Below are 20379 nucleotides of genomic sequence, written 5' to 3'. Positions count from 1 at the left end.
ACCACTAGATGTCAGGCGAGGACCATCAGTGTGGTCCACACCTGCCTGTTGTGGTTTGATGCCCAACACCATCACCTTTGTCCCCCATACATCACATGATACATGAAGAATTCACTTTAGAAAATACGGACATTAAGTGTTATTATTATTATTAGTAGTAGTAGTAGCCATATAGTTAATAATACAGTATCATTATTCTATTGAATGTGGAGGCTGCTTCTCCTCTGTCATCATACTTGCTCTTTCTGTGCGTGTGTGTGTTTGTGTGTGTGACAGCCTGCAAAAAGTGTTTAACTTTATCCTCTGCAATCATATTAAGTGTTTGTGTGGGTGTGGTCCAGGTATTACTTATTTTGCATGTACCAAAATCTGTTTGCACATTTTGAAGACTTGCAAATAATGAAAAATCTTTAAATTCTAAGGTGAAATCATGTTTTAGGTTTAGGTTTAAGTTTAGGTTTTAGTTAGGTTAAGGTGAGGTGAGGTGAGGCATTTATTTGTATAGCACATTTCAACAACAAGGCAAAACAAAGTGCTTTACACGAAATATTAAAGGCATCATGACAAGTTGTAAAAGCAACATAAGACAATACAAAAAGGTGCATTTAAATATAAATTCAACTTTAGAAAGGAGTTGAATACAGAATATGAAATAAATAAGTACAATAAGAAATAAGAGAGTTAAAAATAACAGCACAGTTAAAGAAATTAGTCAATGTATGATTTAATAAAAGGCTGTTGCAAAGGAAGTTTTCAGCTTTGATTTAAAAGAGCTAAGGGTTGGGGGGGGCTTGCTCTGCAAATGTGGAGCACGGAAACTGAACTTAGAAAGCAGACCTGTTCCAGACGCCCTCAGGGGTCTGAATGGTTCATAATGTAGCAGTAGATCCAAAATATATTCTGGATAGTTTGTGCTGCTCTCAGGATGCAGCTGCCACATGCAATCCAAATATTTGCTGTGGGTAGAGGAACAGACCTGGAGCAGTTGTCACAGTCACACACAAAACAAAACTCCAGACAGGATATCTTTTTATATCACAGAATTTATTGGCAAGATCCATGGAGTAACAGAAAAGATTAGGTTGTACAGTGTCACCTACTGTAGGCCTATATATCAATCCACAGAGCATTGGTTCTGTTGTATCGTCTCAGTAAACTAGCTTGAAAATAAAAGATCCATGGGAGCTGTTGGAAAAAGGTGAGCGACAGAGGAAGGTACTGTTTAGAGAGTAATTGAGAGGTATACTGAATATAGAGAAATACGTAGAGTTTCGGTTTCACATTAGTTTCTATTTTACATCTCACAATACAGCACTATAGGGCAAGACGTGCACGGCAGCTCCGCAACCTCTGGTCAGGTACAGCATCCATAGTTCATCCTGCTCAGTCAGTGCAGGTAAACAACACGCTGATCGCACCAACAGGTACAGAGAGTTTCAGTCAGTTTGCATCTTCAGACACTTTATTCTCACTGTTTTATCTCCAAAATGACTTGTTGAAACCCGGGGAATGAGTTAATCGAACCATGGCCATTCAAACTCTGTGTGGAATCATATCAAAGTTTTCTGCAGGAGTTCAGTTTGATGTCAGCGATAGATCAAACTGCTCAGAATCGCTCCTATCACTGAGTGATGGCTCACAGGTTACAAATTAAAAGCCCAGTCTGTGTTCATATATCGGCCTAATTCCAGCAGGGACGTCCTCGCTTTGATCTGCAGTGACCTTAACATGAAAGCAGACACGTGCATGTCTTCAGCACATTAACAAGCATGTGCACGTCCCTCTCATCTCTACTGACCAACAGTCTATAAAACCAGGGATCCAATCTGTTCACGATAATCAAACGTTAATATGAACTCACTACCTGATAATCAGTACGTGCTGTCCTTTCATACAATAGCTCCAAATGCTAATAGTCACTGTGGTTCACAAGGACGTTCTTCTTGTGTCTCACATGAATCATGCGTGATTGGGAACAGCACGGCGGCATGTCTACTCTCTGTTTAAAGGGTTCGCTGTAATGACCCGTGTGTAAAATCCACCTCAATGCAGCACAAGCTCAGAGCTCAGTGTGGAGGTGCCGCAGATTAAAGGGAAGATTCTTCTCGTAATGGACATCTGCATATCATGATCACAATACATTCACAGACACACGCAGACTACAAAAGGTTGCTTAAAAGACTTTGATGCACAGGCTTTACATGGACTCAGGCTTTATTTTTTTAATGATTATATAAATTTTCATTTCAAAATTACTTATTTCTCCATGCACATTTGATTTCCTACAAAGGCTGTGCATATTTATTCAAATTGCAATGAATCACTTTTAATTAGTTGTTTGCCTTTTTTGCTGATTATTCACATTATCCGTTAAAACTTGCCTGTAAGTCAGTTTTCCCAAATCAAATGAAATGAATTACTGTGTATTGATCAGGCTCGTCATTCAAAAAAATCTTCATTCAAATGTTTAGAGTTTTATAACACAGCCTGTGCTGTCTTGAGTAGCACTCAGTAGAGCACAAACAATTGGAGAAATAATAAAAATATACTGACTCATAAATATATGTTTAGTGGAAGAATACAGCATTATGGAGAAAAGGGAGAAATAACAAGGAATGATGGAGGAAAGGTGAAATGAACAACTATTATGTATATTGTATATACATATCCATATTAACAAAGCGAAAATTATTAACATTAACATAAAATTACACTATAAAACGGTGACACAACACAAGGCTTAGCTACACCTTCACTGCAGGGATTTAACATTGTGTCATCGACTTCACTGTTTGAAATAAGGACGTGACAAGAGAGCATATCACTGTGGAAATGAATAACAGGTACGCTGCAGCAGTAAAGAACCGTTCTCACATGCAGCTCTGGATCTATTGTCATCTGAGAAGTCAGAACATAATGAAGTCATACTATAATACAACGTGCAGGTGTAGGTGATATGAACCTTTCTTCCCTTTTTACTCTTTATTCGATAAGGAAAAGGTGGTTACCACACATTTTATATATTTGTAGTTTTGTTACCCAGTATTTGCAAAAACACTTGAATTATTATTTAGTTCTTCATTCTAATAAAATGTCCTGTTGTTTTCTCTCGTACATTGAAGTGGATCAGTAAGTCACAGGCTGTATTTTGATTTGTTACAGCTATTTTTTGCTTGTCAGAACGTGGTTTTAATAAAATATTCCTGCATGTGATGCTTTGAGAAACTGGCCGTCATTCGGTCCAGTGCTACTACTGCAAAGCAGCTGTCAAGACATACAGCTCGACAAGTGTACCTGACCTTTCCACAAAGACATGTGCAGAGCTAAAGTAAAGCTGATAGACAGACGGGTAACACGTGGCTTGTTTTAATTCATTTTACATAAATAAGCTACAACTTCAATATTTTAAAGGGAACGCTCCTGATTTAGCGATGGTTCAAAAACCAAACAGCAGAAGCCGAGGTTTCCTGAAGTCGTCAATATAATCTGTCAGAAAGGCTCAGATGGTCAAACTGGTTCAGGAACCCTCCTCCTCGCCAAACACACACATACAAACACACACACACACACACACACTATTCCGACATTAGGACTCGGTGGGCTATGAACGACTGTTTCTGTAACTTTGAAAGACTTTTAGGGGTTTGAACTTTTCATTGTTTTACAAAACGATTTCTGTCCCTCGTCATGTGTTTGTGTTAACATCAAGACTTTTCTTGGGAGAGTTGGTTCCCAATGCTGTGCGACGAGTCTATAAAAAGCAGTGCATCACATGACCAGTGGGGGGCAGTAGCAGAAAGATATGTTAGCAGCAGTCGTGGATCACCACCACTGTGGCAGTAGAGAAGCTCGTGGAGCTCGTCCACATGTAAAACCACCTACAATACTGTACCCTCATCGAGTCGGCATGGCTTCTGTTCGCGTTGTTCAAAAGTGGATTATTGGATGGCCCGGTGGTACAGTGGTTGACATTGTTGCTCGCTGGGTTCGAACTGTGTTGTTCCTATAATCTGTGCCCACGTGGGTTTTCTCTGGACACTCTTCCTCTCACATGCGGTTTAGGTTAATTTAAATTGCCCAAAAGTGTGAATTTGAGTGTGGATGGTTCAATGAATTGTGAGCTGCACTTCCTCTCTTCCCTCATGTCAGGTGGGATCGGTTATACCCCCCCACTCCAACACTCAAAGGATAAACAATATAGAAAAACGGATCTGCCTTGGGTGAGCTACCCCCTAGTGGGTGTTTATTAATCCCTAATATACATACAAAGTACAAAACCAAACATATTTGACCATGGAGTTGCAGCACTACATCCAGTGTATGTATATGTGTTCACTATTCGGAGCAGAACACATCAGAACACATCATACAACACGTTGGTTCGATCTCCTTCCTCATAGCATTGTCTTGGTTGCTTTTCAGATTTAAGAGAACTCTTCCAGCGACACAGAAAATATTATAGAAATGCTTTCATAGGCCGAGAGGTACTTTTTACAACACTGAGCATCATATGTAAAGTCAGCGGAGAGAGGCCCTGTAAAATATACACAAACACCTGAATATATAATACAAAACAACACAACAGCTGTTTTTTGATGATATTCATCGACATTGATATCATAAACAAGGTGAAGTGAACTCTTGTGTTTTTGGCATTGTTGTATTCCACCGAATGATACTGCCCAGTGTTTGTGTTATTTCACCCCCCCCTGTAGCCAGGCATTACTCCAGCCTCCGTGGTGGAGTCAGCCGAGGTGAAGATTCGTGATGCAACAGCCTCACAAAGCGCCTTCATATTAAACTTTAATGGCTGCACAGGCTGAGACGTATTGGTGCACGGGACAGCTGTCTGCAGAGAGGTATGAACTGCATACACACATTTTTAACTGCTCGAGCATGAGCGTCTATGGGAAGTTAATACTTCTCTACCTTAACATAATCCTACTTTCCATATCAATACAACCTTTTTCCACAAGTTCCTTGGAGAGTGAGGCTCGGCTTCACTCCCAGGTTAGAAGTATTACTCATGTACAGTACACACACATTGATGACTAAACCCAGACCACAAAAATAACAAATTTGGTTCAATTGAATTGTGTGGTGTTTCTCTTGAAATGGCTAATCTAAATGACTGCATACTGTATATACACTGTATATACACACACATATATATATATATATATATATATATATATATATATATATACTGTTCTATGTACTGTACATCCAAAAATACTGTTAGTTCTTAAAGCTTTGCATGGACTATAAGTGACAACATGGAGGGAAAGCACTAGCAGGGTGAGAGCTACATAGTACATAAAGATATCTGCGGCCTATATATAGACACGGCACTGTAAACATGTGATTCACATCCGTGTACAGTACCGCAGAGCGACACATGACCTGGATTATGAAAAGAAAGGCTACTAAATATTTCAGCTGGATCCCCCAGGACTTGGGGACACATAGCAATAAGACCACTGAGCCAAGTTGTTTACTTCTTTTGGTTTCAGCTGACTAATTTCCTCCTCGGTGCACTTGTCTGTGCATCTGCTCGTTTCTTGAGTAGCAACTGATTTCCACAAATCTGTAGGGTTGACTTTCGAATCCTGTCTATGTTCTGGTCCATCTGGCTGCGTGTGGGAGGGAGATATTTTAAACATTTCCACTAGTTTTTTATGGCAAAAAAAAAAAAATTTCCAAAAAGATTAAGGGCCCTGATTACTTTGTATGAGTCTCAATTTTTATATATTTTCTTTTGAATCTCTCAACCAGTTATGGGAAGTGTTACAGGCACATGTAGGTATTACCAGGGTTACCAGGAGGAAGGACCTGAATAAAGATTATCATTCTATACATAAAAGCCTCACGTGATATAATTATCTATGTATTAGCGACAGTTAGGATAAAGCTGATGTCCTGTTGGGGATTGTCTCCTCGTGTTACAGTCACCAGGGTTCAGCAGTCACTCTGCCAGTGTCTGAATGTCTCTGTGGCTCGTCCAGAATCAGATGAGTGGAGGGAGTATCGAGTGGCGTGTTCATTATGGATCACATCCTGCCACCGCTGCAGCCTCTTTGACTTTGAGCACACTCCGTTAGCCTCTGCAGGAGCCCTCTCTCGTGTCCTGTCACACCAGACTCGATACAGGAGGGGGAAGTATGAGCAGAGTGTGGAGCAGCAATCAGGTCAAGTGGTCTGATTGGTCGGTCAAGTCGTCCTCCTCCACCCTCATTGGCTCAACGGCCCCGGAGGAGTGCAGCGACTGGCTGGAGTAGGACAGACGGGAGGAGTGGCTCTGCGTGTCGTCATCGTCCTCCGCCATCACCGCCCTCTTCCCCGGCTGCTGTGCCCTCCTCCTCACCTCCTTCTCCCTGCCCTCCTCCTCCTCTTTTCTCCCCCGCCCCCTACCACCTTTCCTCTGCTCCTGCACTGTCCACATGCTCTCTTCCTCGTCCTCCTTTCCCTGCACCTCCCTGTCGAAGTCCAGCAGCTCCTCCATCATCTCCTCTATCTCCATCTCGCCGTCCAGCTCCTCCTCGACCTCTGACCGCAGCTCGCCCATGCTCTCTGTCCGGTTTGTGTCGTCTGTCTCCTCCTCTTCCTCGAGCCCCCTCAGCCTCTCGGGTGGGTCACTGGCCTGACTCTCTCCGAACTCCAGGATGGTGGGCAAGTTGCCCTGCTTGGGGCAGCGCTTCCTCAGGCTCACCAGGAAGGGCTGTGGCAGGGAGAAGATGTCCACGTTGTTGCCCAGGTCGATCCATGTCACGCTGGGGAAACTGCCTGGATCCTACAGGGAACAAAATATCACCAAACTGTATTTAAATGACCAACATCATCATCATCACTGCATAAGATCAATGTCAAGAGGATTGTCTACATGTACCACCACCACACACTTGCAATGCAGGAGGTGCCTGCACGACACATGGAGCGGAACTCCTCTGTGTGTCTTCTAGTAGCTAACACAGCTGAGAGTGAAAGTGAATTAGAGTCTGACAGGAGCGACCTCTGCTGCATATCTTCCCAGCCTCGCTCCTCCTGCCTTCTCTCTGCTGCCAAGTCAGACAAACAGGCATACAAATCAAAGACCTTGATTTAGCATGCGTGTCGACTTGTACAGCCTGCGGGAATGTTTTTTAAAAATCTTTAGGGAATTTCCACAATTTCTTAGGGAGCATAAAAAATCTCAGGTAAGTCAGGAATTGATTTGAGGAACCAAGTTTAGTTAATTTAGCATTTTTGTGGAGCCACAGATGCCTTTGCTCTGGAGGCAGAAGTTTAGAACGTGTAGGAACTAGTGGGCCATCAGATGCATTTGTCTAATTTTCACGGTTGAATCATAAACACATTTTTAGTTCTCAATTTAGTTCCTGACTTTAGTTCCAGGGTCTTGTTAGTATCTAGATATATTTGAAGAGCTAACATTGACCTAAACGTCTCAACTTTACTTTATTTCGGGTTCTGTATTATAAACATATTGTTTTATACATAAGATATTAAAAGGTCGTTTTTATACCTTAAATTAGCTTCAAAATCACTTTTGATGTTACACAAACATATAATCAATGAAAATGAATTGTTCCCTGAAATTGTTCTCCAAAGGTTTTTCGTCTTTAGTACACACAAGGATACAAGCAACAATACTATATTACAATTACATATGATCAGTTCATTTAAAAAAGAAATCAAAAAGATAAGTGCCTCCCTGACCTTCAGTGCATCAGTGAGCTCCTTCAGGATAGTTCTGGTCAGCCTGTTTCCATTCAGAGCCAGGGTCTCCAGATGTGGCAGGGCGGCCAGCGTGGGCAGGAGCAGGAGGAAGGCCTCGTCCGTCAGCTCGCTGAAGCCCAGCTCCATGCTGACCACCGTGGACGCATAGCGCTGTAGGTGTGCACACAGACGCTCCATGTCTCGAGCCACCAGAGGGATACCGGACAGATCCAACGCCCCGCTGGACGGAGGGGCTGACAGCACCGCCTTCAGGCTGGAGACAGACACATGAAACATTTTAATGCCTCCGGTAAGGTTGTTGGTTTGAAGCTGATATTTTCTGATGTGTTTATTCATGTTCAATGTATCACGTGTCCAAATTGTACCAAACGCAGTACTGCACTTTCTTGTAGTAGATATATACAGTTTTTTCAGTAAACACTCATTCTGAACCTGAAACTTTTCAAAGTAAAAGCATGGCAGCATATGAATGTTTCGCTTGTGTCCTCATGGCTGCAAATGATTCACTGTGAGGAACCGATTCAGCAATGCATAAAACAATAGGTTGCTTTAGTGACCGTAATAAATTCTATAATAAAATTTGTGATTTATTCATCCAGTTATGAGCACACCCTCTAAATGCTTCACCCTGACCCTGCAGAGACAGACGCTCCAGCTAAGTTATAGGTACAATCTACGGGTGCAATCAATACTGTTCCTTGTAAAGCCCTTTTAGTGCTGGTCAGCTGTGTTATGGATTTGTGACAATACAAATCAGCGACACCAAACCAGTAGAAGTGAACCAATCCAACCTGGTCTAAAAATAAACCCAGAGAGGCGCCTGGGTTTGGCAAAGAATCTTGTGAGATTCCATGGTCACGTCCGTCATTGGACTAAAAATAAAAACATTTCCAACTTTCTATCAAAAACAACACTTATAAAAAATGGGACATGACAGCCAACACTAATGATCACACACAAATAACGTACACATGCGCAGGAGGTTTGGGAACACACATGCACAGACTGTGGGATTCAGCCATTATCAGTTGACAGAAGATTATATTTATTTATTCACATACCAGAGAGACTCCAGTGGAATCTAGGCCAGAGCAGCTTAAAGCAAAGCAGCGAACGTGGGTAAAATTTAGCTCTTCAAAAAAAGAGTTTGATTCACTTTCCCTCGGGCCACAGAGCAGAGTCATCGGCCATGGTTATATTTCTGCATTCACTTTCGGGGGCAAAGTATGTGACAGCTTGTCAAACTGCCAATTTACCAACACCAGTATATCAAGGCAGAGACTTTGACTTGACATAGCAGGAGGAGCACAGGAGTTAATAATAACAGTTACATCGGCTCTGCTCTGTTGTGAGCCACCAGGCAAAACACCATGTGGATGAATTGAACATGTCTTCGTCTACGTCCTCCAGTAAACTGCAGGGGCGGTGGGTAAAATATCCACCTGATCATTTTGATAATCGGGAGTTTGTCTCCATCATCAATCACTTCCTCTTTAGTAAACTGTCTGCAAAATAAAAGCATGTGTTAGCTTTGTTGCCGCAAAGCTTTATGTATCGAACTGAAGTATCGAGATTTTATTTTGAAAAGTTGTGAAGATTGTGTCGATATATAAAAAATAAAAAATATTGACTATAAAATCTTCATTGCAGATAAACCAGGTAGGATGAACACGACTTCACTCTTGACTGTTTATAAAAAGCTCTGCACACAAATAATAAAAAGTGAGGAGGACTCACTAATGACAAGGAATAATTCTGAAGTAGATCCAGAGCTTCAACACAGAACAAACAGGCAGGTTTGGAAAACAGACACTGCACAAATAAATAGAATCCATCACATGATTGGTTTGAATATTTACTCCCGTGCTTTTCCTGCTGGACTCTGCAGTGTTTTGTATTTGTGCCTGAGTGAATGAAGGGCAGGTTAATGGGCTGTCTGCCTCCGGCCTCTCTGCCCACTTGTTGCCAAACCTAATCCTGTCCGAGCGCACCTTGTTTACAACACTGAACCACACGCTGAGACTGGGGTCGATACTATGGATACAAGACAACCAAAAATATTGATATGCTTCACTCAGTCGGTAAAAGCAATAGTATTGGACACAAGGGGTGGTGGAGCTTGGGGGGTGGAGAGGGTTGTCCATTAACCAGAAGGTCAGATGGTCCCTAGTCTACATGTCCTTGGGCAATCCTGAAGGCTTTGTCATGAGTACATGCTGCATATGTACAGTAAATAGTATGTGATGGAAAAAAGCTCTGTTAATGGAAACGCTGCATGAATATGTGTGTGTGAATGGATGAATGTGTCTTGTTCTGTTAAGTGCTTTTAGTGGTCGATAAGACTGGAATAGCTCCATATAAATACAGTCCATTAACCATCACCATATCAAGGTAAAAATACTTATCAAATTAGTAGTATAGTAATTCATTTGTAGCAAGCTGTATTTGAAGTGTACTTCACCCAAGTGCATGTGATATAAAAACCAACATTCATGTATTTCATCAAAGAACACATTTAGGTGTGTAGTATATCTTTACTGTATCAAAAGTAAAAGTACTCATTATGCAGTACACTGTCCCTGGGTCCCTATGGGGAGAACGCTGTACAAAGTTCAATTCATTTGTACGAAACAAATATCTAACAATGTCAGAGATTTATAAATTGGAGTTGAGTAAATGGAAGTACAAGATGGAAATACTCAAATTTAGTTTCTCATAATTGTTAATTGTCTTATTTGAAGATGACTAAATTGTGATGAGACTCTACTTAGCTACCCCAGGGGAAATAAGGAGCAAGAGACTAAAGCAATCTAAGACATGATGACGCAGATCTTCTGCTGTGCTCTCAGGCTCCCCAGAGTTTTCTTTACACTTGAATTTGATCATCACTGTCACAAATTTCAGAAATGATGTCGGATCACATGTAAGAAAATCAAGTTTTCTTCAGCTTCTTAATTTTATCTCAATAAGCTCATTGTTTGAGATGAATAGTGATGAGTGGTGGGAGACAGAAATATGGATATATGGATAGAAATAGGATGAAAAAAGAGGAAAGCAATTTCGTCAGAGCTAAATTTAAAAGGTAGGAGAGAATAATCTAAATGTAATAGAAAAATAAAAGAGGAAGGAAGGAAGAGATCTTATTTAGAATTTTCTTTTCCCTGGGTAATAAGGACAAGTACATGAAATATCTGAATGAGTGCAGTAATTGGGGAAATGTATACAGGTGTAGCCCCGGGCCTACAACGGTGTGTATCTCTGGATTATGCCCCTTTCACATCACTTTTGTGTTTTCGTTACGTTATGTGACGGGATTTGAAGACGTCTCTCGTGAACCTCACAGTAACCTCAACATGTCGCTGCAATTTATTTCTCAGTTATTTACATGTCCAGCTCACATGTGACAGAAACAAGACTCTGGTGCACGAATCTGAAGGTCGGGGCAGGAACTCGAGCAAAATTCATCCATAATCCATATTAAACCAAACTGACAATAAAGAAAACTGTAATAAGGTTTCCACTGAACTACAATGGGTTGTTTTTTTCCCTCTCTCCCTGAGTCACTGTCACTAACCCCACCTTAACACACTTCCTGTGGGAAACGCAGATATTTATGGTTCCACAGCTGGAGGAGCTCACGCTTGAAGATCAGCATCATTAAAAAAAAATGACTGAGGAAAGCAGAACAAGCTGACGACAAAAACTTGACTCATTAGAAACTTCTAGAGTTGATATGAGGTGGATGTGATGTGATGAGAAACAGCAGATTCAAATTCAGTTTGTCCAGTGACATCTCAGTCATTAGAGCCATTTTGCTGCATACAGTAAAAGAGTTTGATCATAGCAACTATTTACAGATGCATAAGTGTGGTAGAGATGTAGCGCTGCCCCCTGCCAATCATCAGTTGGAGACTCTTCAGTAAAACTGGGATTCTTCAAGTATCACTCACTGTCACCTCAAGAGTCCCTGTCCACTTTGTGGAGACAGGTACAGACGGCTGTGGACCCAGACCCAGGGTGAGTCTGAGAGACAGTTCAGACCTGGTATCAACGTCTGTCATGAGTGCTCCGATCACAAGTGCTGGAACACACTAAAAAAAGTCCTGAATGCATCTTGAGATCCGATCACTCAAACCGCATTTGGAGGTTATCGTTCTTTTTTCTGTGTGAACGCAAATGTGTCCTGGGCCGCAAATGAACGAATGAATGAACACTGTCCACTTGTCAATCAATGAATATTGGTATTGAAAAACCAAATCTGACTTGTCTGAGTGTAATAATAATAATAATTAGTTTAATGCAGCTTATTCCCACGTGCCATAAACCTTCACTGTTATCCAGCCGGACCGAACGTAAAAGCAATCAGAGAGAGCGAAGAGCAGCGGTTGGTGCTACGTGCCACAGAGAGGGTTTAGGGGTAGCTGGCTCTGACACTTATTATTATTATTCAATTGATAAAAACTTACCTTGCAGATAAATGCAAATCAAGTGTCAACAGCCCCTTAAAGCTGATACTAACCCACCCCTCACTGTCTGGCTAAGTGGTCTAAAACCACTTCCCACAAGAGGCCCTGGAGGTTTGCACACCAATCCATCAATGCAGGAGGCCATTTCCTCCTCTCTGAGAGAAAGTGTTGTAATTAGTTAACACAGCTGGTGCAGCCATGCCCTCTGCCTCCTGCTACACGTGGTCTGAGACCAGTGACCTAATGGTTTCAGCTCAGATTCTCCTCCCAGTGCTCCGCTCATCCTCCCCACACCCAAACCAGCACCACCCACACACACACACACACACATTACGTTGACGTTACATCGATCATAGTTACTACTTGTCTAACCTTAACCCTTAACCTAACCTTAACTTAAACCTCACTCTTAACACGAAACTTAACCTTAACCTTAAAACACGTCTTCACCTAAAAATGTAATGATCTAGACGACTCGCTTTTTGTGCCCATAATAAAGAGACAAGTCCTCATAATGTGCAGACAGATTTAGCACCCCACAAATAAATAATACCTGAACCACACCCACACGCTTAAACACGTCTTGTGCAGACTGTCTGCGTCCGTTGTGTTTTCAGCGTTAGGGAAATGTCGGGGGACTTTCCCCAAACATCACCCCATTGGCTTCAGCCCGACAAGCTACGACTTCCAACAACACTCCGCCCTGCGCATGCTAAGGCCATAAATAAAAAGAGGCAGGGGTGGAAGTTTGCAAATAAAAAGCAGATGAGAGGCTGAGAGAGTTCATGATGCATTTTGGCTCCAGACCAGGATCCCACGCTACAGAGAGAGAGACACACCCACTTTGAATGGAGGTCATCCACCCTGGTCTAGACAACGTCCATCGGTATGGGCATATTTTGGTGAATGAAGCACTAAGAGCAGTGTCACCGAAACATTTTATTATTTTTTTAATCCCTAAACTCCAAAAGCTAAAATAAGCTTTACATAAGGCAAAATGTGGCCACTTATGAAATCAAATAATAATGAATTATTCCACTGCACTGTTATTCTCACTCTTTTATTTCTTTATGTATTATCATTTTCTATGCAACACTATTTAAGTCTATTATAAAATGCTTAGCTCGTCTTTTGTTGCTTTTACAATTTGCCATGATGCCTTTCATATTGTATGTGAAACACTTTGAATTGCCTTATGAAATAATGTATGAATAACAAGCGAGTAATAATTGTCGGAACACTATCTTAAGTTTTCATTGTGGTAAATTAATCCTTTTCCTTCTTCTTGGGTCGAAGACATTCTTAACGCTGATCCAATATAATCACAGCAAACATGACCTGAAATCCCCATCAGTCTGTTTGAGAGCTGAAGGGTCATTCATGCCCAATGTTCCCATGCTGATATTCTGATATCGTATACGTGCCTTGAATTATGACACTGACGGAAGAATATCTTTAGAGCCAAAATCTGCTCCTCCACTTATCCCCAGAGGCGTAGAATGAATAAAGATACAGCAGGGACTTCATCACAGCCTGGATTTCATATCACCCCTGAAAGTGCTTTTTTTATAACTCTCAGCCAGGCTTAGCTGTATTTCTCCTCCATACCTGTATCCTCCTCCCTGTGTCTGCCCCCTGTCTGACTGCAGCTCTCTCTATTATCTGTCTCGTCCTCTGAAGGGTCTGAATTCAGCTGCGACACGCTCACGGGGTGAATCCAGTTGAACGTGACCTTTTCCTCATTGCCGTCGCCTTCAGGAGTGAAAAATACTGTCCAAGATTTAACTATTAGAATATGGTCTTATCACGTGGTGTGTTGCATGTGAAGCTTTAAATGTCGTCCTTATTTCTCCTGTTTTCCTGCCTATGTTTCCTCCAGACACCATTCATCCCATAGTCAGCTTATGTGTGTGTGTGTACTGCACAACAAAACAGCAACAAAAGGCGGGTCTCCATTTGCCCCTGTTCTCTGACTACACACAAGTCCTCCTCCTCTCCCTCACCCCGTGCACAGTAAGACCAACAAAAGAATTACAGAGGCTGTAAGCAGTAAGGTTTATGTCGGCCACACGCTGCTGCTGTTAATCCTCGACAGACCAGCAGGAGCAACGAGATCATTCTCAGCCGAATGGACGGTTGTGACATGTTTAAAGAGACACTCCTTCAGAATGTGACTATGTGCCGTCATGTGCTGCGTTTATGGACAGCCAGATCACTGCAGCGTCTGATTAGGTCGACTTCACCCACAGAGGAGGAGGTGCAACGGAAATCAGAATTTGAGACACTTGTAAAGTGGATCACACTTCCACACACTTTTAAAAGTCGCCTCATTATTATTTGAAACTTTGGCTACGTTTGATATCCAGCATCCGGCATCGTAACAGTATAAACAAGAGGTGTCTCAATCCAGGGGCTGACTGATTGTGTCACACCAAGACAAATGCGTCCTTCCATTCCTGTGAAGCTCAGGTTCGAAAATGTAGATCCTCACCGGCCCAACTTATCCCAGGATTCATTGCACTTCAGCGATGAATTGTTTTTTCAAAGAGGTAATGGTGCCGGCGAGCAATGACACGTCCGATGCCTGAGTATCACACTTCTACTTCAACCTGACAACTTCTTGTAAATATGTTTTTTTTTTTTTTAAAACAAGGTGCATTAAAATGTTCTCGTCGTGTCCAACTTCAGCTCTGTTGCTAGGCAACAGCAATAAGGGCGAGACGAGCTGGTGCCACTGGAAAGCCTCTGTAGACCAGACCGTCTCTTTTTTTTTTCCCCCGGTTCGGCCTTTGAGGTCTGAGCCGCCCACATGGTGTGGTCCCAAAAGTCCAAGACCACTGTCACCACTGCATGTGACAGAAAAATAAAAAAGTTTGTTAGACTGATCTTGAACAAAATAAATGCATGAAATCCGATCTAATGTTGTGTCATTTGGTCATTTTGAATGGATGTGTTCAGCTCTGCCCAGGAGTAAGATGACAAACAGGACTTGTGCAGGTTGTTCATGTTCATCGTGGTTTATGGGTCACCCCCAACTGTGCATTCAGTCTCATCTCATGAGCCTCATCTCCGCCACCACACCAACACACACAGGGATGATCCCACACGCTGAGAAATAAGTAGGTGCACTGAACTTTTTCCAAGAAATAAATAAAACACACAGAATGACTTCATCTGTATCACCTCCAAGTCTGCTGCGTCTTCACCTACATACTTCTATTAGCTGTTACTGACAATTACTGAAGCAACAGATCAGTTATCAAAACAGTTTCTGGAAAATGTTTCGTGCATTGACTGACCGAACAATCGTTGAGGCTCTAAATAGTATTAAATAAAGATTATATATATTCTATGTAAATATCATTAGTTGCGTCTTTGCACCTTGTTTTGATGTTTTCTGTCCCCAGGGACAGAACCATGGGTGGAGCCAGGCCACAAAACAATCCTAACAATAAATACGACCATTATTTAAGAATGTTTTTTTTGTGTGTGCTTTTTTTAAAGAACACAATGTGCTTGAACAAGGAAAACATTTCCAAATGTATTTGATAAGCTTTGCTCCAAACTACTGAGCTGACAGGAAACAAGGAATGAGTTGACTGTGCGTGGATGTTGAACATATAATTGGCCCCTTTGTGTAAATTGTGAGCCCTTTATGGCCCCTGATTTAGAAACATCCAGAAATCAACCACTGCAACTCGGTGGCAGATAAAGGCTCGGCCTGTCTTCAAGTGCAACATACTGTGATCTGTCCTCACCACGAGAACATCCAACCATATGTCAGGCAGCTAAAAAACCTTCTGTGTGAGATCGTAAAGACCACGTGAAAATAATTTTATACTTTCTTCAAGAGAGGAGTTGTTAAGTTTCAGCCTAACGAAGAAGAAGCCATTCTATTCAGTTATCCATCAACAAAATACACTCAGGCAATCAGGAGCGGCTGAGTAGAGTCTTCATCAGGCAGCAGTGGAGCTCTGTGGGTAATACCATTATTCACACAGCTACAAGGGGTCAGTGGTCCGCTGGGAGTAAACATGAGTCACACAGGCGCAAACAGATGACGCTGTTGTGTGGTGGAGGAGGAGGCCGGGCTGCAGATGCAAATGGCAAAACCATGAGTCCTCTTTTATCTGATCGAAACGCAGTGATGTATTCATGTTGAGCCCGGTCAGAGGACAGTGTGAGCCGTGTGGTCGCCGTGTCCATACACTGAGCTTCACATGACGGACCACAGCAGAGGTTCAAGACAACACGAGTACACAGAAATATTCTGAGGTCTGTAGTCCAACAAAAAACAGAGGGCAGCAGAGAATGTGGATATATTTTCTTTTAATCTATTTATCTCTTAATACTTTTTTATCTCTGGTTTTACTCACTCATCTGGCATTAATTGATTTATCGAATATTCTTTCTCATCTCATTTATTGTTCTATTTTTATCGTTGTATCCATCTTATTTTCTCATTTCTTTTAGTATTTTATCTTCATTATTGTATTTAAAGCATTTTTATTATTTTATCTTTATTGTTTTATATCTCATTGTGTCGTCTCTTTTAGTATTCCATTAATTATCTTTTATGTATCATTCTTTTTTTTTTTGTCCTGTCTTTGTTGTTCTCATTTCAAATTTATGGGATTTACCGAAGTGTTTCCTCACCTCCTCCTAATATCAGTTGACTCTGTGTGTGGATGGCATTTCATTGTTTGTGTGAACAGTGCTACACAAGTAAAGTCTGACAGATTGATTGAAGATGACTGAGCTTTCAGACGGTTGTGGTGACAGAAGAAAGAAGTGATGGGGTGATGTGAATGTGCTGCACCGCCTCATCTGACCTCACAAAACTCACAGTTTAACTTTCTGAGGCACGTGACAGAGCAGATCATTTAATATTTATCAGAGGCTTAATCTGCCCCAGTCACATGTTTCTCCTGCATCTTTTATCATTTCTTACTCACACAGCATCGCCGCTGGTTCTGTTCTAATCTCATATATTTTTAGAAATGGGTTTCTCATTGTTTTCCCTGCTCTCCTCTGTGTGCCATGAACAAACGGAGTTATTGTAAAGCCAACAACAGCCTCGGGGTCCCATAATGCAGTTCAGCAAGGGAAGGCAGAAGTGAACAATTTGGGAGGGCAGAGATGATTCAGGATGATTCAGAGGAAGAGTCAAGGAAAGAGACGAGAGAGAGAGAGAGAGAGAGAGAGAGAAAAAAGATCTGGGCTGAAATGAGAAAATGGAGAAAGAAAATGAGTGTAATTGCTTCTGAAGTGCTGGGATTAATATTGAAAAATGATCGCCTGCATTAATATTTGAAGATTGACTCGACTCAGTTTGTCATCTCGGAGACAAACGTGGGCAAATAAGAGCAACTGAAAACAGTGTCAGAATAATGGGAAGAGCACTTCACCAGAATGAGGACAACCTCTGTTCTATACACAATAACACACAATAACACACGTCGACTTACTGTGTGGATAGAAATGGACTGGATGGACAACAGCATTGCTATATTTGTTTGTATGTTGGGCAGCTCTCACACACACACACACACGCACACACACACCCAACCATCTAACCAACCGACAATAACAAACTGCCTCCACGCTCAGGGATTTCTTCAACAGCTGATCAGCAACAACAGTGAAAAATGTCTGCTTGTGTCTGACGAGGTGTTTTTATCAAATCATGCATGTTTTAAATATTAAATTGCTGAAAAGTAACTTGAGAACCTCCCCTCTCCTACAGAACACAAGGGGCAAACATCCTGCCGGCTGCTTGTGCTGCCAGAGCACAGGTGGGAGACAGCCAATGAAATGTCAGCGATGCAGCGACGGCCAGGCAGCAGACGTGACAACAGGCTGGCAGACAAGCAGAGAAGGAATAAGATGTAAATCTGTAAGTGTGTGTGTGTGTGTGTGTGTGTGTGTGTGATGAATTTAGACGGAAAAATGCTGTGGTCAAGTACACATCAGCAAAACCTTCCAATATAATGAAAACTAAACAAGTTGCAAGGAAAAAATCAAAAAGGGAGATAGAGAGACAGACAGAGAGACAGACAGAGAGATAGATAGATGAACAGACAGAAGGACAGACAGTAAGACAAACGGACCAACAGACAGAAAGACAGAAGAACGGACAGACAGAGAGACAGATTGATGCAGAGACAGTGTTTTGATTGTCTAAAAATGTTTTCTTTTTTCTTCCTTGAAACTGGGTTTTCCAGCTTCCATCTGCTTCTCTGTCTCCGCCTTCAATCAAACGAGTCAACAGGCAAATAAAGCAAATGTCTCGTGTTGTCTTCAAGTTGTTAAAAAGTAAAACCTGCTCTGACAATGGAAGCAGTCACGTTGCTTCCCTCTCAGGTTTCTCTGCAGGGGTCCCTCACCTCAGCTGTAAAGCAGAGAGCAGTGCGCTGGCTGCTCCGGACGTTTCGGCCGTGAAGCTGCATCAAACCACTGAGACGACTTGTTGAACTCACTGAAAGAGGCTGTTGTTCAGCAGCCAGACAGGCAACAGTGAGCCTTGTTAATCTCTGCTGTTTTCACCGCTCTCTGTCACAACTATACTCTTGTTGAATAGACAACAACAAACCGACAGCCGCTCCATTTACATTTTATCATCCTACACGGCAGCAACGTCCGCTCGCACGAATGAGAAGTGTTGAATTTGAATTTTCATCACTCCGACGAAAACAAATGTGATCCAGGCCCAGCTGGATCTGATCAGTGATGTAAGACCTGAACCTGGGAGTCCAAAGGGGAACCGGGAGCTTTGTGCTTTTCGAAAAGAGACCAATTAGTCTCAAGTGCTATTTGTTCTGCAAAAGAGAAAAATATTTCCCATGGAGAATCACCGACCTTTTCTACTTGCTCTGCTTTCGCAACCATCCGACCACTGGTAAAGAGAAGATCTAGACCTGACGGATTAGAGTAACTAAGTATTTGTTCATGTCTCTCCTCCTGTTCATCTTTATTCTTACTCAAACAGATGAGGCTGTCTGAGTCATGACGCCGGCAGCTCAGCGTAACATCGAGTAAATAATATAAGATAAGATCTACTTCTAAACATTCGATCCCAAGGACGTGTTAGTGTCTTCAGTTTGAGGTCAGTTGATGTATAAGACAAGAAGCAGCTGATGTTTCCTGCCAAGCATCAAACTGTGAGTTAGGAAGACGCTGACTTGTCTGACAGCTTCCTCCTGCTACTGGGAGTTACTGTCGGCTTATCTGTTGTTCCATCTCCATCCGATCGCCTGACTTCTTCTGGGGGGAGAGGGTGGGGATGTTAAATAAAGCCGTTTTCAGACAAGAGGTAGAGACTTTCTCTGCAGTTTGCCTTTTGCACGTGCAGCAGGAATTTCTCTGCTCAGATGCGTTCACGACAGCAACAAATTGTCCCCAGGACAATGCTAATGCTAGCGCACTCGCAATCTTTTTTTTTTTTAGGGTTGTAATAAAGAAAACGATGACATTACAATCATCATCATAACTTTTAAATCCTTATTAATGGAGAAAATACTACATTTGTGGGTCTCTCTCCCAGCTTGCCCGTGATTTGCAAGGCATTCAGGGTAAGTTTGACACGAGGGTCAGAAAAATCTCAGTTGTAAAGCCCTTCCCCTCCGTCCCATCAGGTATTGGGACAGCCTACCTCTACTTGGAACGCAAATTCTATCCGTCACCTAAATCGATGTTACATGAAAACGTCTTGAAATTTGAAAAACACTGGAAAGGTGGATAATCCGCAGGTTATCCTGAGCTTCAGTCATCCTCAACACGTCTGCTTGTTCTGTCTGAGGCACACTGAAGATGTTGAAGGAGATATTTCTGGGTGTGAGCTCGCAAGAGATCATCTGAGCGCCGCTCCACAGAAAAAGAAGAGTGATATGATAGAAAGTGTTAAACGAGGGTGAGAGGTGGTCAGACCTGGACCACGATCGGCAGGAATCATTTTCAGGCGACTTCAGGACGGGGTGACGTAGTCAGCATGACGACGTGTATTTGGGCGTGTGTGTGTGTGTGTGTGTGTCTTTTTATATGATGTGTGTTAATCGGGTGCGTTCTATGCAAAGAGACGACCCAGTCGCGTATTTTGCCCTGAGACTCAGAGTAAGTGGGGCCTGTCTATCCTCTGGTTAATGACCCTTAGCTGGAGTTCATGACAGCCTGAAGTGCTGAC

At 42.2% G+C, this 20379-nt stretch overlaps 1 protein-coding gene across 1 annotated transcript in view; it reads right to left on the bottom strand.

The window, feature by feature from the left end:
* Positions 1-4216: 4216 nt before the first annotated feature.
* Positions 4217-20379, bottom strand: part of lrrc75a (leucine rich repeat containing 75A) — a 38074-nt gene continuing 21911 nt past the window's right edge. The window contains exons 4-5 of the mRNA XM_020094837.2: positions 7714-7987; positions 4217-6790 (exon numbers count right to left, since the gene is read on the bottom strand). Coding sequence (XP_019950396.2) covers positions 6185-6790; positions 7714-7987 — 880 coding nt within the window. The 3' untranslated portion in view covers positions 4217-6184. The remainder of the gene's footprint in view (positions 6791-7713; positions 7988-20379) is intronic.

Source organism: Paralichthys olivaceus, chromosome 11 (genome assembly GCF_024713975.1).
Source record: "Paralichthys olivaceus isolate ysfri-2021 chromosome 11, ASM2471397v2, whole genome shotgun sequence".
Taxonomy (NCBI): domain Eukaryota; kingdom Metazoa; phylum Chordata; class Actinopteri; order Pleuronectiformes; family Paralichthyidae; genus Paralichthys; species Paralichthys olivaceus.
Note: the sequence above shows the minus strand (reverse complement) of the source record. Positions and strands in the feature narration are given on the sequence as shown.